Source organism: Ruditapes philippinarum, unplaced genomic scaffold (assembly GCF_026571515.1).
Source record: "Ruditapes philippinarum isolate M1 unplaced genomic scaffold, ASM2657151v2 ctg388_1_1_1_1, whole genome shotgun sequence".
NCBI classification, from domain to species: domain Eukaryota; kingdom Metazoa; phylum Mollusca; class Bivalvia; order Venerida; family Veneridae; genus Ruditapes; species Ruditapes philippinarum.
Genome location: NW_026865149.1, coordinates 15,493 through 34,823, shown reverse-complemented (window position 1 = coordinate 34,823; position 19,331 = coordinate 15,493). Strand labels below are relative to the sequence as shown.

Sequence of the window (19,331 nt, the reverse complement as noted above, 5' to 3'; positions counted from 1 at the left end):
CCTTTACACGCAAAAAAACACCTCTGGAAATTTTACTTTTCTTAATAACCCTTAAAAACCTTGAGAACAAAAATAGTAGGTGACCCAAAAAACTGAATTAATGTTGAAGTAACATTGCTTGGCAAACCCTTTTCAGGAAAAGAAAAAGAGCTTCTTTTTGCATTTGAAAATACGGCCCGTTCATAAAAAATTTTTAGATTTAAATTTAAAAGTCAACTTTTGTTTAAACCCAATTGGGGAATGTTCATTAAAAAATTTAATTTTAAAAAAAAGCACAATTTTAAAACCATAATATTATCCCAAAATTTACCCTTTTAAACGCATATAAAATTTTTGTTGCATTAGTGAAGCAAACCCTTAAAAATGTTTATTATAAAAAAATTTTTTTTTTAAACCCTTTAACAAAAAAATATTTTTGTCCAAAGTATGAAAATATTATTATTTTGCTTACAAGTAAAAGATATCTAAGGCTATATTTAAATAGATCTACTAAACAAGGATTTAAATTTTAAAGGGCTTTTGGGTGAAAACTGAAACTTAATATTCTCCTTAACAGACAACCTTTAAAAGAAGAAAAGCAAATTAAACATATTGTAGAAGAAACTGGCAATTGAAAATACATCAAGGAATCAAAAAATATAAAGAAAAGAGAATTGCCTTTTGATTTACAGATGAACCCTTGGAGGTGCAGACATCTGTCTTCAGAATAACACATCATCTGACTTCGGTGTAGATATATCTAACATATTTTGAAAATCCAAGTAAAATGAATAAGTTGTAAGCCTGAGAGTATTTGACATTTTACCTACAAACATGACCTTGACGTACGGAACATATGTCTTGCAAACATTATTTAAGATGATCATGTGTATTTATTTTGAAGACTTAGCATACAAAACTAATGGACCGAACACATACACTAGCTGTATTTGATAAAACTATATGACAAAAAAGGCATTTTCAATCACTCGCCATGACCTTTAAGTTTAAGCATGTTTCTTTGTAAACAGTTGCAGCATTCTTTGGGGGATCTTTAAAATGAGAAGCCATATCAACACTGTATATTACTGTATAAAACGTGAATCAGGCTTGGGAATGAGTTTAAAATTTTTTAAAAAAGAAAAAATTGTTTTCAATATTAAAAAATTAAAAAAACTTAGCAATATATTAGATTTTGGGTTTTTATCAAAAAACCCGGGATAACAGACCCGGCTTTACTGTAAAAACTACTTTTGGGGAACCGGTCAAGTCCCCGTCTTTCACTAACATATTAAATTAAATGTATTTCATAAGTTTCTCACCGGCATCTGGATTTCCGTCTTCAAGGACAATCTGAGGAGAATAAGGTGACTCATACTGCACAACAAATCTAAGATCGTGGTCAAACTTGAAATCATCACCAAGGCTTACCTGGTATATAATCATAACTTAAAAAGTAAACAAGTTAAAGCATCACCAATACTTACATGTAATAAAAAGGTAACCTACAAAACAGTTTGTGTTTTATTGACAGTGCCACTTTCTCAAATAACAAGTTAATAGCACCAACGGCCAATTTTCACAAGATGCTTGACAAGAGTAATGTGGTTTTATTAAGTTTAAGCAAATCAAGGTATTGTAACTTTTCAAACTTTCCAAAAGTTAAAACAAATTGCTCTAGTGACAAATAATGGTAAGACACCTGTCTAGAGAGGATTGCGTTGATTATAGATGAACAGTAGCAGATTTATCATATCTACAAGAGGCCGGTGGGGATATTCCAACTTCATGAATTTCATTCCCGTAAATTCAAAATTTTAACTTCCACGATTTCAGCATACGTAATTCAAGAATTCACGATTTCAGTTCCATGAATTCACGATTCCAACATAATTGGTTCACGATTTTAACGTCATGAATTCATGATTTCAACTTCACAAACTCACGATTTCAACATCACTAATTCACGATGTCATCTTCAGGAAGTTGAAATCGTGAATTTTTGAAGTTAAAGTCGTTTATTCTTGAAGTCGAAATCGTTAATTGGTACGTGAGGCTAAAATCTTGAATTCACAAAAATAGAACTGAGTATTCAAAACGTTGAAATTCCCCACCGGTCTTTCGTACATATCTAATGAATGTAATTTTTATTATCGATATTGATTCAATTGCATAACAAGTTTATGAATATAAAGAGATTTGGCAAATTATTCAAGCAGCAAATGCTGGTCTGTAAGTGTTAAGTTGCATCTCAGAAATGACAGTATGAAATTTTAGGTTGTAGTTTAATTCATATTTGGACAGATAAAGTTATACTAGGTTTATTCGGAAAGTCTGTTTATGTCAATGAACTTTGAAAACGGTCTGTCTTTTCATATTGTTTTCATTTAATCTGTTAAATTAAGAAAGATATATGCTCAAACTTGTTTTTACAGTTAAAACAAATATACACGGTACTTTAATGTCAATATACAAAAATTGTTGCCGAGACTTCAAACTTCAAAGTCTCATTCATACGGTACTATTTAGTCAATGAAATATAGACAATACTTTTTTTTTATTTCCGTCTTCAAAATGTGTCATGCCTTGCTAATTCAAACTGTATACTTTCTTCTTTTGTTATCATATCAGTCTATATCAAAGATAATATGTTACAGATCTGCGGGAAGTTTAATTTATTCACCACAATTTTCACTCACCTTTGCTATCTTCTTGTTCTCCTCAAAATGGACATTTAATGAGATTGTTTCTGAGGTGACTGAGGTTACTTTATGGTAACCTTTAATTGTAGCAATCAAGCTAAATTCATACGGTACTTTAGATGGTGGAACATATGTGGCACCCTCAGCAGCAACTTCTCCGCCTATTTATAAAACAAACGCAAAAATCTAATTAATATTATAATTTTTTATTTCACCATTCAAATTTTTAAAGTTTTCCCAAATCACTTTTGAAATGAAAAAAAAAGAAACATGCTATCTATTTTTCGAGTGTGAAAAACTCACTGCCTCTGTAATCACAAAATATTAATAGTATAAATCAGGTACAGGTGTCATCTCCAAAAGAGGACGTTTGCATTATTCGACAACTTGACAAATTATCACAAAAATAGCTAAATAGAGATATTTTGCTTAGTAAGGTTCTTCTAAATACCTTTGTGATTTATTTATCTTGAAATAATATTTAAACATGTAAGTCCTATTTCGCCAACAAAATTTCCGCTAGCAAACTTGCGATAATTGTTGCATCTAAAAGGCGAAATTTGATACTTAATTTCGCATATCTTAAATTTTTGGTAGTCTGTCAAACGATCATCATTGCCTTTCCAATAGACCAGGGACATTTATGCTAACGAAATTCAACAATTTCAACTCGATAATTATCGTCTTATTTTTCGTATGTTGTGTTACTCACGCGATATTTATCGCGTTGATGGGGGATAATTATCGCACGAGAGACTAAAAAAATTTAATAGATAGATATAATTTATTGACGTATACATATTTGTACATATTCATATTACAAAGCACGTAATACATATTAAATCATAAGTCATGGTACGATTATATTGAAAACAAACATTGTTAAACAAAAGTATATACAGCGAAGCTCAATAAACGTTTAAAACGAAAAAATGGTTATATCGAAAGGAAATCAATTCCCCGAATTTAACCTTTCTTTATTTATATGGCTCCTTACATGCTTAGAACGAATATGGATACAGCGAAAAAAAAACGGTTATAACGTAAGGATTCTGAGGTCTCGTGATACATATTTTAACGTAAATCAGCACAGTTATAGCGAAATCGATTTTTGACAGTACAACAAAGAGAAGACTGACTGCCTCCAGGTGTTAATTATAACATCTCTATTGATCATGCGATGAAAAGAGGGCTTGATATCTTTTCGTGACAAGTTTTAAAAGATGTTTAAAAGGCATTATAATAATTCGATTGTTAAAAGTATAAACATTCCCATGAAATGTGACTTGAGCTGATTTATTTCTAGACCTACGTGTGTATCAGTTTTTATTGTGATTATTTGATTTAAAATGGATAGAGGTTTAAAACGAAAGCTATTAATTTGGAGACAAAATTTGAAATTTTAAGTGAAGTTCTAAAAGGTTTAAAGAAAAAGGATATCGCTGAAAAATTTGGAATACGCCTAGCACTTTATCGACAATCATAAGAAATTGGAAAGAAAAACGTGCGTGAGTCATACCAAGCATCCTCGCTCTCGCCTAGCATAAAGAGACACCCCCTCTGGAAATTATGAGGGCATCGAGAAGGCCCTTTTCAGTTGGTTTAAAGGAGCTCGAGCTCAGAATTTACCTTTTTCTGGGCAGATATTGTTGGGCAAATGTTCGGACCTTGTTCACAAAATGGGACTTGTTTCATGCCAAATCGTGGTTGGATAGACCAATTCAAGATGAGACATGGCATAGTTTCTAAAACCATATGTGGTGAAGCAGGAGTTGTTGATGGAAGGCTACCAAGAGTCGTTACCACTTGCAATGTTGTGCAGAAAAACGCAGACAGAGGTTTGTTTGATAACAATTTGTCAAGATAATGCATGTAGTAAAATCTTTTATCAGTTTCTTACGAAAGTAAAGTTGTTGAATACTTAAGATTTAGTTAATACGGATCATTAATAAAAAAGTGTATTGTACATGTAGGTGATGTGTACTGTAGACAATTTTTAGCACTCTTAACGCCAAGTTAAAAGCTTTTTACGTCATTTTTTATCAATTTTAAATATATATGCCTAGGTTACATTGTTTGATGTTGTTGACCTTGACGTCAGTGTTGTGGCTACAGAAGAAATGACGGATGATGAAATAATTTCTGATCTCCAGCTACCTTCACGGTCGCCTTGTACGCTCAGCGATAGTGAGGACGACGACGATATTGATACGGCCCATTCGTCGACGTTACTAAAGAAGATGTTTTAGCCTCAGTTTCGACAATACGGTCTTTCTTTGAAAAAAAAGAGAAAAAAAACAAGGAGATTCCGGAGGACGCATTTCACAATCTGCACAATGTTGAGATCGCCATGGCTTGACTTTACCATCGAAACAACCAAAGATTAGTGATTGCTTTAGGAAAAACTAACTTTAATTTAACATCTTCAATTAATGATGTTGATATACTAGCCAGTTCGTATTGACGTAATTTTGTTTTTTGTAATACCATATATTGATTGAGATTATCACCATCATTGATTAAAATCATATCATTATTTTGTTTTTTTTTATTATCTACTTTATACATTTTTAATAAAGCAATTTTCTTATAGATTTTTGGATCTTCTACTATAGCGAAATTTCGTTGAGAAGGTTCTTAAATCCATATTTAAACAATACAAAGTTTGCATTGTAAATACATTGCAAAAATGACTTTCATATATCTGATATGTAGTGAATTAACGATTCAAAATACATGATAAATACCATACTGCCACTTTTAATGAGCAAAATTATCATGCGCATACTAATATAATAGTTTTTTTTAATCGTAATATCAATTAGGTTTTATCGACGCTTCGTAGCAAAGATGATGTATTTAGAAAGTCCAATTATTTCGAATCTTTTTTTTGTTACAGTAACTTTAAAAGCTGCAAATAAATATACTCGGCCTTCTGTATAAACATGGCTTAATGAACTCCCTACGTAATGCAGTGTAACAATTGCAAATGATAATAAAATGAAATTCATCCTCAATTTCTTGAAGATCACATAATTCACATTTTCTTTCAGAACGTCGATGTCTATTAGGACCATATCTCTCTACCTCTATCTTTAATTTATGAGAAGATAACCTAATACGAGATAAACTTTGTCTGTGGGTTTTAATGAATAAATTCTCAAGATAATATGCAGGTTCAAATTTGTCAATCAAATGTACATACATGTACAGATTAGACAAAAGTTAACTAGACTGAATGTCGGCATTTACCTTTTGTATAAAACAATCAACTTATCTACGTTTGAATATTTCAACAAACTGTTTTGGACTGTATTGCATTGGGTTGAACCATACATCTGTGAATCCATATTCATTTAAAATAGAATGAACCTTAGCTGCCCAGGAGTTATAACCATTATCATGAAGACTAATTGATGTTTAAAAAAGCAGACTTTAAGATATAATTATTTGAATGAAGAATATGTAACCAGAATCTTATCATTTGAACATATCTTTGAACATGAAGAGGACGTCGGCCTAACTCCGAATAAACTGCTGCAGTATATGTACTGTGTTTAACGCCTAACAATGAGTGCAAAATTTTAAGTGAATTTTTTCTATATCCTTTAGATTTTGTAAAACCCCATATTGCACAAGAATAATTTAATTATGAGGCAACAAATGCATCAAAGAGTTGGAGTCAACCGGAAGGGGTCACATCATATTTGTTAATATTAAGAAGTAGAACATTTTGGGTCCTCATAGCTTTTCCTATAGCATACTGATTATGAAGTTGAAAAGACCCCGTATAATTAAAAACTACACCCAAATAGTTGAAGTTATCAACAGTCTCTAATAAAGTATTATCGTATGACCATTTTTCATTTTCTCTGATGCTTCCCCTCTTCCTTAAAATAATTGTTTTAGTTTTATCTGTGTTGACCTCGAGGCCCTATTTATCACAATAAAACTTTAAATTATTTAGATTCGATTGCTTGCAATTCTTAAATTGACATTCCAAATATAACCATATCGTCGACAAACAGTAAAATAATGATACATATATCATAAAAAGTGAAACCCTTATCGTTATAATTATCATCATTCCTTAAGTTTTGTTCCAGATCTTCCAGAAATAAAGCAGACAAAGTCGGTGAATTATTTTGGCCCTGTCTTAGACCAATCGATATATCAATAAAGTCTGACAAAGTATAACAGTGCTTAACACAGGAAGACACCGAAGAGTACATATCTCTAAAAATCCTGATCAATTTACCATCTAGTCCAAGATTAAAAAGTTTATACCAAAGAGCATAACGATAGATTGAATTGAAAGCTTTTTTTAAAGTCTATAAAACAACAATAAAGACGTGAATTTTGGGATAGTATTCATTCCACTAAAGAATGCAAAACAAAAATTGCATCAACGGTGCTTACACCTGAACGAAAACCGAATTGTGCGTCCGACTGTATATTGATATCACGCGCCCAATTTTCAACCAGTTTTGTTAATACCTTTGTAAATAGTTTACCAACATTGCTAACTAATGTTATACCTCTCTAATTATTCTGTACCATCTTATTTCCCTTTTTTATATAATGGTACGATATAACCATAAGACCATACGATTAGAAATGACCGGAATGAAATATAGTGTTATAACAGTCTGTGATATGGCCGATAAATATGTCGGACGGCTCAATGAAAGACTCATTTAGTAAATTATCGGCAAGACATGGTGACTTATTTCGCTTAAGATCTTTAATTGCCATTAGTATTTCATTAGACGTAATAGGCGTATTCAGGCATTCAAAAGATGGATTATTTATATTAAAGTCTGTTTCAAAGATAAAATTTCTACATCTTCTATACGTGTAGATCTTATATCATCGAACAAACTAGAAAAATACTCACGAAATTCTTCAGGTTTTACATCGTTTGAACAATTTTGAAGTTTAGACTTAAAATGAGTCCAAAATTGCTTTGGTTTAGATTTACGAAGTTCGCATAATTCGCGCGACTTTTTAGTCTGAAAAACTCTTCTTTTTTTTCTTTCGCATTAAAAGTTTATAAGAACGTTTATGCTCAAAAAGTAATTGTCTGTTATCTATTTATTTGTTTCCATTAAATGAATTAAGCGCTAAAATATACAGTTTCTTTTATTCTACACACTCGCGATCAAACCACTCTTTATTACATGATGTAGCATGCATATTGCATGATATCCGCGAATTTTTAAAGTACGAGGAAAAAACATCAACTAAATTATCAATAGAAAGGCTCTCTAATGTAATGATACTGAGTAAAACTGTATTAAACTCGGGAAGCTTTGAAATGATATCACGTCTAAAGTTTGTCTTGTGATCATCTGACCTTTTATACTCCGAGGTATTTTCATAATCATTTATATTTTGATAACTTATCAGAGAATTAATAGTAATTTCAAAGAAGAGTGGTGCATGATCACTGTATTCGTTAAACGGTAACATTGAAATGTATTAATCCGCTTACAATCATTATCATTCAAAACCAAATAGTCAGTTGAACTACATTATCGTTGGTTGAACTGGTATCACCAATTCTACCGTTAGCTATACGCAATGATGTAGTATTACAAAAACCAAGCATACGAAACATGCGAAATTCAGTTAAAATTTCGCTTTTTAGAGGTTATTATTATCTCGTGTTTAATTACGATACCCTTTTTGTGATTTTTAGCCTTTAGATCACACAACATACTAAAATTAGCACGATAATTATCGAGGCGAACTTTTCAAATTTCGCTAGTACCTGTTTCCCTGTTCTCAAGAAAAGGGCGCTCGAGAGACTGGCGAAATTTAAGACATGTTTATTTACAGCTTAATTTTGCCCTTTGAGGCGAAAATTATCGCGTGTTACTGGAAAACATCTGTGGACGAAATAGGACACCGTTGCTTTAGCAATTTGTATCTGCTTTGCGCGTAATCTATTTATTATCGATAACGCTTGGACTACTGTTAGGATAAAAAATGGGGAAAGCGGTATGAATTCTGTTTCGATAAATTCAAGTACAAATATTGCATTTTGCTGTTGATACCTAAAATGAAAATAAATACATCTTTTATAAAGCATGTATGTCGTTTTTTTCCTTTCATTTCGCTTTTTTAACAAATCAAGATGCTGTCGGCAAAGATGCAACATTAACAATTTACACATCGTTAAACAATATCCCTCAAAAGTTACCATGCAGATAACAGTAATTTTACAGATAATTTGGTTAAAATGGGCTTATATTAAGTCTAATCACTGATTAAATGATAGCTGCAAAAATCGATCTCAACCTGTGTTTTGATAACGCATTCTTACGGGCCAAATATAAACACAATCATTGAAATCCTTCAAAGTTATCCTGCGTTACCCAATAATTTAAAAGAAAATTTTCTTTGAAATGGGCATAATTCTGTCAATAATAACAGAGTTGCGAAAATCGAACTTAACCTGTGCTTTGACATGACATTCTTACAAGTCAAATATAAAGACAAACAATGGAATCTTTCAAAATAAATTCTGCATTAACAAATAATTGGTCAAGAGGGGGCATAACTCTCGATCTTAACTTGTGTTTCGATATGAATATATCATACTTTCATTCCAAATATAAACACAATCTTTGAAATCCTTCAAAAGTAACCCTGCGGTAACCAATTGTCTACGATTGTCTAACGCAAAGCGGACGGACGCGCGACCGAAATCTGATACAGGACCATTTCTTTTTTTCTTTTATTGTTTTTCTTTTCTTTAATATTTTTTTTCTGTTTAATAAAGAGGCACTTGCCCCTTGCTCAATTATAGTATTCGATAGTCAAAAGACAGAGCATCTTTTATGCCACTTTGGTCATCGGGCATATAAAACGTTAACTGAGCTTACCACCTGGTCAGACTGCATGGACGGGCATGCTGGCTTGGCTCGATGTTGGCCGATCACTTAGGTTCCAGCAGACTGAGGGGTAAAGCAAATATACTGCTTTAATTAATATACTTCTACCTGGAGAGTATCTTGGATTAAGTACAGTAGGGAGTGTGAATCTTAGTTGACCATCAGGTTCTTGTGGTAACTCAATCACATATTTCATCACCAATGATGCCTCAGTTTTAGCTGGTAGATTACCAAGCATACAACTGAAGATATCCCCGGCAGAACTGTCTTCTTTTAGCAGCATTGCTGTTTTTCCACTTTGAACAGCATCGTCATAAGTCAGTTGAGCCTGAGATAAAATGTAAAGCACTACAAATCAATGTACAGGATTATCTGCATATAACTTTTTAACAATAACATAAAAATATCATATTGTCAGATGTACTTATTTTCTCCTTTGTTATTACATTCATTAGATATACAAGAAAACACAAATATAATTAGCAAAGAAAATGCAACACTTTATTCTTTATACATTTAAATTGTTGCTATATTTAATATTTAATATATTTATATTTAAAAGGAACATAATAAGTGCTCCTAAACATCATTTTTACTATTATTTTGATATAGATATGTACAACACATCACCGCGCTTATAGAATATCGATAACTTACAATATGCTCCATGGCAATACGAAAATATAAATAACAGAATTTAGTGTATATATTTAAAATTGTTTCGGATAAAACATTTTTAAAACACTCATAAAGAAGCAAACATATTTTTATAAGTAATATATTAAAATATTACCCTCTAAAATAATTCTAGACAAAAGATCCTGTAACTCAAATTTTTATGGTTTAATATTATGAATATAATGCTCAATTGATGATTTATCAATATTGTAAGTTCCAAAAGCATTATTTTACCGAATATTAAATTATTAAATATTACCGAATTTACATTTCATGTTACTAATGGAAGGTAATTAGAAATTCATTTTCCATAAAGTCTTAGTCAATTTTTTTCAATAAGGAATTAATGCAAATATTTTAGAGATTGCATATAATGTGGACAAATATTTTCAGTACATATTTTACATATCCTTCGATGTTTGAAAATTGTTTTAGAAGCATAATAATATACATATATAAAATTTCACTAAAGTGTGGTAACAACCTTTATTACAACATATAGGATATTTAATATGTTAAATAGACATCTATTGGAATTTTATTGTTGGTCAAGGTAAGGCGTGAATTATCTGATTTCTGTTTTGTCACAAGTACTGTTTTGTCAAGTATTTATTAATATTTTTTTCTTTACCTGTGAACCTGTGACCCGAGGGTGTCCAAAAAGAATCCCCGATAAAGACTCAACTATGATTGCATTATAATAAGTTTGATTACCATATCTCATACCTACCTGTCAGTGAACAACTATTTCCGTTTTTATTTACAAATAGTTAGTGACCTTAGCAATTAACAAAGAGGTACTAAACGCTATTATAAGCGAGATCTCTCTACACAAACTTGCTATATACTTAGTTCATAACAACATCTCATTGTTACGATTTAAGTAACAATTACTTGACAGATATATTGACCTTGACACTAGGGAGAAAAACAAAAGTCCCAAGCGAGATCTCCTTGATTTATACTGAGTTTAATCTCATTCATAACTCTGGATATCGACTGGCAAAAAACATTGTGCTATTTCAAGCAACAGTTTATCGCTATATACTAAGTTTGAATTCACTATCTTATTCCAAACTATTGTTATCAAACGCAAACCATTTTCTCTATTTAAGTACCAGCGGCTTTTACATTGACCTTAGGGCGCAATAGCAATCCTAAGCGAGATCTCAACTCGAGCTATAAACCATATTATAGCATCTTATTCATAACTGAAGTAAACGCTAAAATATTTTTCTTTTATTTAGCAACAGTGATATTGACCAAAGGCCAAACTCACATCCGAGTGTGGTCTTCACACAACCTTGCTGATAACAAAATTCCCAGTCTTACTCTAGTTTTTGACCGGAAACCCATGTTTCCTCTTTAGTAACAGTTATATGACCCTTGGAGGACCAAAAGCAATCTTAGGCAGAGTGTCAACATCAGATTCCTGAATACCAAGTTAAATTAAATATGTAACAAGAAACTGTTTGATGACATCCGAACATCCGCCACTCACTTATCTAATAACAAGAATTTTCAAAATTGTAAAACCTGGTTAATAAATATTCTCAATCCTTTTGGAAAATTATCTCTGTCTTGAAAATACATAACTTTTTGTTATATTATTATAAAAACATTACATACAAACATAAAAGAACATTTACATGTATAAATAACAATATGCTATCAATATAGAAGAACTGTGCGAAAATGACAATATTTCATATCATTCTGAAACAAAATTATCATTAACCTTTACCCTACAGGTGCCAATTGATTCTACCCTTGCGGAAAGTGTGTAAAAGACCAGTACTAATTATACACTGCTATTCTGCTGATAGATTCATTACAGTAAAAAATTCCTAAACATGATGAATGGGTTTGTAAATGTAATTTGATTACTGGAAGGTTTTTATTTTGGATAGGAAGTCAGTTGAAATAAGAAGAAATAAATTATGTCCTAGGAAAAAGGTCATAATGGTAGGTTAGGTTGGTGAAGAATACCAGGAAGTCGAAAGGTGGGGCTTCATGATACGGACAGATAAACATAACAACTACATGCTCTCTTTTATCAGGAGTATAAAATATTTAAAATTGTATAAAACCAACCTGCTCACGTTCCTGGATTTCAGCGACAATATGACGGCCATCAATGTGAGCCTCAAACTGAAACACTGCACTGCCATCATCTACAGGGAATGTAAACACCGCCTCAACTGGTGTTTCCTCAGTATTGAAGTAGGTCAGCAAGGATGTCACTTCTGCTACATAGCCAAATATCTGAACATCTACTTTTATAGACTTTAATGGAACTGAAATAATGTTTGAAAAACAGTATATGATTTGTTTAAACTTACTTGTCCAACACACAGACCTGTCGCTGATTCCATATACAAATGAAAGTCTGAATTTTAGCTAATGTTATGATTGGAAACTTTAAGATACTATGTATTAGCTTTTCCAGTAAAATAAAATCAATAAAAAAGCAAAATACTACCAGAGAACCATGACGGTCACTGCGCTCACTTTTCAGTACATGTACAACTGCTTTTAGGAAAACTATCGAAAACTACAGGTAAATAAGCCGAAATAATCTCTCTGACACATTTCGCGGATATTAGGGCTGAACACAAGATCACTCATATTCCAACGTGTGCTATAGAGAACACAACAAAACTTTCAAAATTTCAAATTAATGAAAATGTCACCATTTGAATTATAAGATTTTCCATTTTTAAGCTCTGTGACCCAGTTCTCAAACAAGATGACCTTTTATCAAATTTGACCTAGAAATCAACAAAACAAGCAATCTAACAAATTTCAAAAATAATTGGTCTGAAAATCAAAACACCACACGGAGCTGTAACTGATTCCAAGATACGACTGAAAGTCAAATTTTACGCAAATGTTCAGATACTGTATGTTAGTTTTTCTAGAAATAACAAAGTACCACAAACATGACGGCCATACAAATGTATATCACTCGAGTAAGATTTTCTTTATGACGACGACGGCAACAACAACATCATCAACAACAACAATATATTTTGAAAATAAATGCACCCGGCCCTAAATTCACAATTTAATCAATATTTAAATGTGTCTACCATACACATATTTATCTACGACATGTTTTTCCTATTTATAATAGTTATCGATAATTTACATAATTTCATGAACAAACAATGCACTGTTCTTTTTTTCCATTTTGAGTTTTATTAATCAAGTCAAAAATTATGTTAGGTATAATCATGACTGCAACATGGAGATATAAAACATTGTCTTTGTTGGGAAAATATTTTTCTAAATTAAAAATACATGAAATTCATCGATTAAATAGAGCAAAACCAACACCATCAAATTTTATCAAAACCTTTTTCGCAAATAATAAATTTACCGCAAATTAAGAATCGTTATCATTTTGAAAACAGTGTTGAAAAAGTCACTCTTGTCTCGGTATTTCCAAATGCCGTCCAGTTTCTATATATATATTGTAATATTTAACACGCCTGGTAAACGATAGAGTTATCTCTTTAGGTATACGGTATTTCGCTCTATCGCTACTTCTGAATTAGTGCATGTCGTCAATACAATCGAAACGTCCTCGGATATCATTCGAAGACTGCCAGAAAGGGCCGAAAAGATGCGATTAGTGTCAACAAAGGTAAAGACTATTTTTTATAAATTTTGAAAACACTACACCAAATATCGAAATTTGAAGAATACCATACCATATAATATTTGATTTAAGTTGACAAATTTGTGTTTGAAATAAAGTTGTAGCGGCGTTTTCCAGTTGGCAAATTTTGCGTAGCAATGGACCGTTTCATCAAGAAACAGATTATTTTCCCTCTAATTTTCATTTAAATAGCAATCCAGATTAATAACGATCACGTTTCAAGTAGGTTTAAGGTCTAGAAGTCAAATTAAATTTAAATCAAGGGTTATTTATTAAAGAAAGTATTCGATATTTATTCTGCGATACAGTGCTGTCGTGAAGGAGGTAGTCATGTCGCCAAGGAGATAGCTCTATGGTTTTAAAGGAGACCAAAATGATATAGACAATAATGTAAAAAGCATTCGGTCAAAAGATCTTTAGGATGTTGGTACAGCTGATATCATTATAAAGAAAGAAATCAACTATTTGAAAATATTAGTTGTATATTAGCTATTATTCCTGCTACATCATTCACGAAATAATCATACTTTTGTCCAAACTTCAGGATGAGTAGTAAGCTGTACAAATATTAAAATTGTGTACAAACTGAGACTGTTAACGCATAGTTACCTGACAGGAACACGGTATATATACATTTGCTCTAAACAATTTAATATTACTAAGAGTTTTGAAGAGTTGCAAAGTAACCCTTCTTATGGGCGAATAGACATATGAATGCGACACCTGTGACAAGAAATATTTATTGAGCTCTTGGTGAAGGCTACTTGTTTTTTAGGTAACTGGAAATATTTTTTTCTCTATTTAAATGCAAGGGAAATTTACATTTCAACTTGCGTACTAGTATCTATATTGTTTCCAGCTAATCAGAAAGCTGTTTCATTTATTTCTTTAAAGTAAATTGAATATCCAGTAATAACCAGCAAATGACGCAAACATTTTGAAACAGTAAGGCAAAATTGTGCAATTTTGTGGCCGAAACGAGCACCACGGAAAGAAAATGAGCCAATATCGTTTTTGTACATCAAATTGAAAGAAGTGAATTAATAAGCGCATACTGTTGATGGGACAGTATACTTGAAACGTCATTAAAAATATTTCAATGGCAATGTTTATTTTTCAAAATCATTCGCTGACTTTTGAGTTTCGTCGTATCTTATAATACAATATCGTATGTATCACATTATGGTTTGTGATACTCGGTGTATCCGATATATAAGCAAAACTACTGGTATCTTGATATAGACGGTGAAAAGCAGTCATCTGAAACGAAAGAATATTTACTATGTTTATGTTTCGTAACTTCTGTACAAAAAGTTATAATTTTAACATGTATTTTAAGTTAAGCTCTTAATTTACACACCTCCTCTATTGTTTGTGACAGGTCTATATTTTTCGGATAGACCTGTTTAAACAAAAGAAAGTCCGTTATGAGGTCTATCTTTTGCACGTGCACAGGTCTGTTATAGTCAGACAAACCCGGTCATGAAATACATGTGAAAAAATAGACCTGCCAATGCGCAGACAATGAAAACATGAAATGCAATCAAAAATAAAAATTGAAATAAAATGTAAATGATTGTCAAAATGTTCTTGTCTTACAAAATCGGGATGCATTTTTTAAACAAGATAATGTTCATTGAATGCACTAAGCAATTATTCCAGCATCCCTATATTAAATCTTTGAATAAAAAATAATGGATAGCATATCAAAGTTAGGACACATTTAACATTTGTTTAAATGCGTCATTTTTCAAAGTAATAGTAATCTAAGTGGTTTTTCTGTCATTAAGCTCACAATGTAACAAAATGGACTCTTCAAGTTCATATCTATGATCATATCTATGAAACTATATAGCAGTAATCACAGCATACTTATTACGATTTTAAAATGTTAATAAAGTTATAAGTGATTTAGTATAAAACTTTTATGATGAACTATCATATTTTATTCTAGAACACTTTATAATCTGCTTTATTAAAATATTTTCGGATCATGTATCTTACACTTGCCAACAATATACATATGTAAGTCTTTCGTGGTCTGCTGGGTATCCGGACATTGCCCTTCGGACAGTTGCCCCCTCGGAAGTTTGCCCCCTTTTTGCAGTGGCGGTCACTTGCCCCCTCATATCTTTGGAAGTGGCGGACATTTGCCCCCCTCCCTGTTTTAAAAATGTTAATATATCTTATTGTTGAATTGTTTGCTACCAAAATTCATCGCCTATTCATCGTTAAAATAGCATCCATAAATAAATGAAACAGAATGTTTCCATTGGCATACAAAAAATCTATACATGAGATGACCTCTGACAAATGACAAGTCAAAACAGCAACAACAAAAAAGGCAAACGTCCGGGGGTGGGGGTGACAACTGTCCGTGGGCAAATATCCTAGAATCTGCATCGTCTGATACGAAATACTATCAACATAATTATTCATTCTTTAACATACCTTCCATTACAGACCTATTCACTTTATTATTGACAAATCGCACATTTAGCTTTTTTGATTATTAGGCCTACTTTAAAGGGAAAAGCAAATTTAAATGCAAAATAAATGTTGTATTAAAAAGCAGAACGTTGATAAAAGCTTACCTGTTAATGCGTTGTGTTAAAAATAATATTTGTGCATTACACCAAATGTTTCGAATCAGCCAATGCTCGAGCCAATACAGTTTTACGGTGTGTAAGTTGGATATCGGCCTCGTACATCGATCTTTCTGGTTAGGAAAGACCTCGTACTCGGTCGATATCCTATACGTAACGTGGCAAAAGTGATGATAGACATATGTATCATAAACTAAAAGGATATTGAATGAGCGCTGGTACAGTACAATACTTCATTTATCATTTCACTCACACAAATATAGTTAATATAGTATGCTGTTTATCACATATACAAAGTAATAGTTGTTAACAGTGGAAAAAATCCAGTGGATAACAATTTGAACGCTGTAAATATTGTTTTCGTACGCAAATTACGCCATGATACACATGTAAAGTAATTACATATTAAGTATAATATTGTTTTTATCAAATTTTTGTGTAGTGATAAATATAATGAATAAAAATACACATACAATTAGAGACTTTGTACGTAACCATAGATCTATCTTCTTTGCGACATGACTTACTTCTTCATGACAGACTTGTCTCCCAGAACAAAAATCAAGTATTTTCTTTATTGACAAATTCAATTGAATTTCATTTCTATACCTTATATCTACTTGATACATATTTGTTTTAGTTTTATCTGAATCGCTGTTTAGATGAAAATTGGAAGAAAATAATCTGTTCATGATGAAATCTTCCATTTCAACGCTAAATTCACTAATTGGGAAACGTCAAACCATAACGTTGTCTGGAAATCTTAATCAAAACTACACGCAGAAAGGTATTATTAAAAGAAAATATTATTAAAGTAACTTATTGCTTAACATTTTCCATGTGAAATGAAGTATCACAATGACATTGGTGGTAAGGATATGGGTGTTGAACGTGACCTATTGTCTTGATGTAGTAGCCATTTATGCCAAGTTAATTTAGAATCCTTCAATGCATGATAAACCTACAGTCGTGACGCTAATTTGTACCTTCAATATTTAAGTGTGACCTTTACCTTCTAGGTGTTGATATGGGCCTAAGATGCCACACGATCTCTTGATTTGGTAGACATTTGTGGCAATATTTTTTAAAAATTCTTCAATACATGACAAAGTTACAGTCTGGACATGAATGTGTACTTTCAAACTCTTATTGTGAAAATGGGTACCTTTAAACTATATTTAGTGTCACCTTAACCTTTGAAGTAGGGACATGGATCTTAAACGCAACATAACATAATGTGGTAGATAGTTGTGCCATGTTATCTTCAACCTTTAAGTGTGACTTTATCTTCTGGCAAATAATTGTTTCGTAAAAACTATGTGGCATTTTTATCCTTTTTATTTATCCCAAATCCATATAAACATAAAACAAACCAAACGCACTGATTTTTATCTACACCCAAACCAAACACGCACAATTCATTACCCATTTAAACAATATCCATTTTCTACGCCAGTAAACACGCGATAAAATTCGCCGATAAAGGGCAAATTTTAGTACACCATTTTGCATGTCTTAAATTTCGTTAGTCTCTTACCATTTACAAACCAGGGACACTCACTTATACTAGCGAAATTTAACCATTTTAACTCGAAAATTATCGTCTTACTTTTCGATACTTCGATTATTATCGCGTCCTTCAACCAGACAATTATCACGTGAAGAACACATAGCATACGAAAATTAAGACGATAATAATCGAGGCAAACTTTTTCAATTTCGCTAGTATTTTGAGAGACTAGCAAAATTTAAGCTGTGCGAAATTTATAACTAAATATTTCGCTCTTTTGAGGCCTTAATTAATTATCTCGTGTTACTAGCGAAAATTTGTGGACGATATAAGACACCGTACTTTTCATGTTTACGTCTTTTATACAAAAAATGACGAGTCCAGGCTGCACAACATATAATCAAACAAAACAATATCCTCTCAAATATTCAAAAAAGTTTGAAAATCTCGCATTGATCATAAAACATTCGTTATCCCCAACCATTTGACATTTACATGTATAGAGAGAGCAGCAACATATTTAAAAAAAGAAACTGTAATATCTGGTGAGATAAAAACAAACAGACAATTTAAATGTACAAAAAGCTGCAACACTTATCCTAAAATATTATTTAGTAAAGCATGGTTAAAAAGCATTAAACACATTAAAAACAATTATTTTAAATCACTTTTGCTCCAGTTAATGCTTTTACATAAATTTAAGGTCTAACAACTGCTGATTTATGATGAATATGTCTTAGATATATATATTTCAAACATTCCATTATCAATTTATTGAGACCAGGGTTTTAAGTGTCTTATTTTTTTGTGCTTTAATTATTTAATTAATTAATCAATTAATCAATGCGAATTTAAGAGGGTTATCAACTTCTTGGCACAGAAAAATATCTCCCAAGGTACGCAAATATTGACCAAAAAGCTTCCCGATCGGTGGATGATTTTGAAGTTAAATTCCTGATCGTGATCCACTGACGGGGAGTTCCCTTGGATCCCAACAAGGAAGTTATCCTGACTGTTATTGAAATATTACTAATAAAACTTACTCGGGCGGTCTTCTGATCTAACTAATCCGTAAGGTGAAATCTTCATTTTCTCACTGATGCCATCGTTATCATTATTTGATGAACTCATCGTGACGAAATAATTAGAATTATAATCACTTATGTAATGTTATTTACAAGTGTATTGACATTCCTTTTATGCAATCGTTGTAAACATTCAAGTTTCAAGTTACAAAGAAGTTAAATTTGTACGGGTATACGAACACTAAATTTATAAATGACTAAATAACAC

At 31.8% G+C, this 19,331-nt stretch overlaps 1 protein-coding gene across 1 annotated transcript; it reads right to left on the bottom strand.

Moving 5' to 3' along the window:
• Positions 1-656: 656 nt before the first annotated feature.
• LOC132728014 (von Willebrand factor A domain-containing protein 5A-like) lies at positions 657-19,288 on the bottom strand. The gene is made up of 6 exons (XM_060713623.1): positions 19,082-19,288; positions 12,353-12,555; positions 9,689-9,908; positions 2,679-2,842; positions 1,302-1,410; positions 657-739 (listed from the first exon to the last, which is right to left on the bottom strand). The coding sequence occupies exons 1-6, from the start codon at positions 19,167-19,169 to the stop codon at positions 702-704; spliced, it is 822 nt and encodes a 273-aa protein (XP_060569606.1). The 5' UTR covers positions 19,170-19,288; the 3' UTR covers positions 657-701.
• Between the last annotated feature and the right edge of the window lie 43 nt (positions 19,289-19,331).

Bases quoted from the DNA above. Each gene is read 5' to 3' on its own strand.
- LOC132728014 (XM_060713623.1), bottom strand. From the start codon at position 19,169: ATGAGTTCATCAAATAATGATAACGATGGCATCAGTGAGAAAATGAAG. The intron at 9,909-12,352 runs GTTGGTTTTATA...ATTTTATCTCAG, and splicing joins AAATCCAGGAACGTGAGCAG to GCTCAACTGACTTATGACGA. The intron at 740-1,301 runs GTGAGAAACTTA...AAAATATGTTAG, and splicing joins AGACGGAAATCCAGATGCCG to ATATATCTACACCGAAGTCA.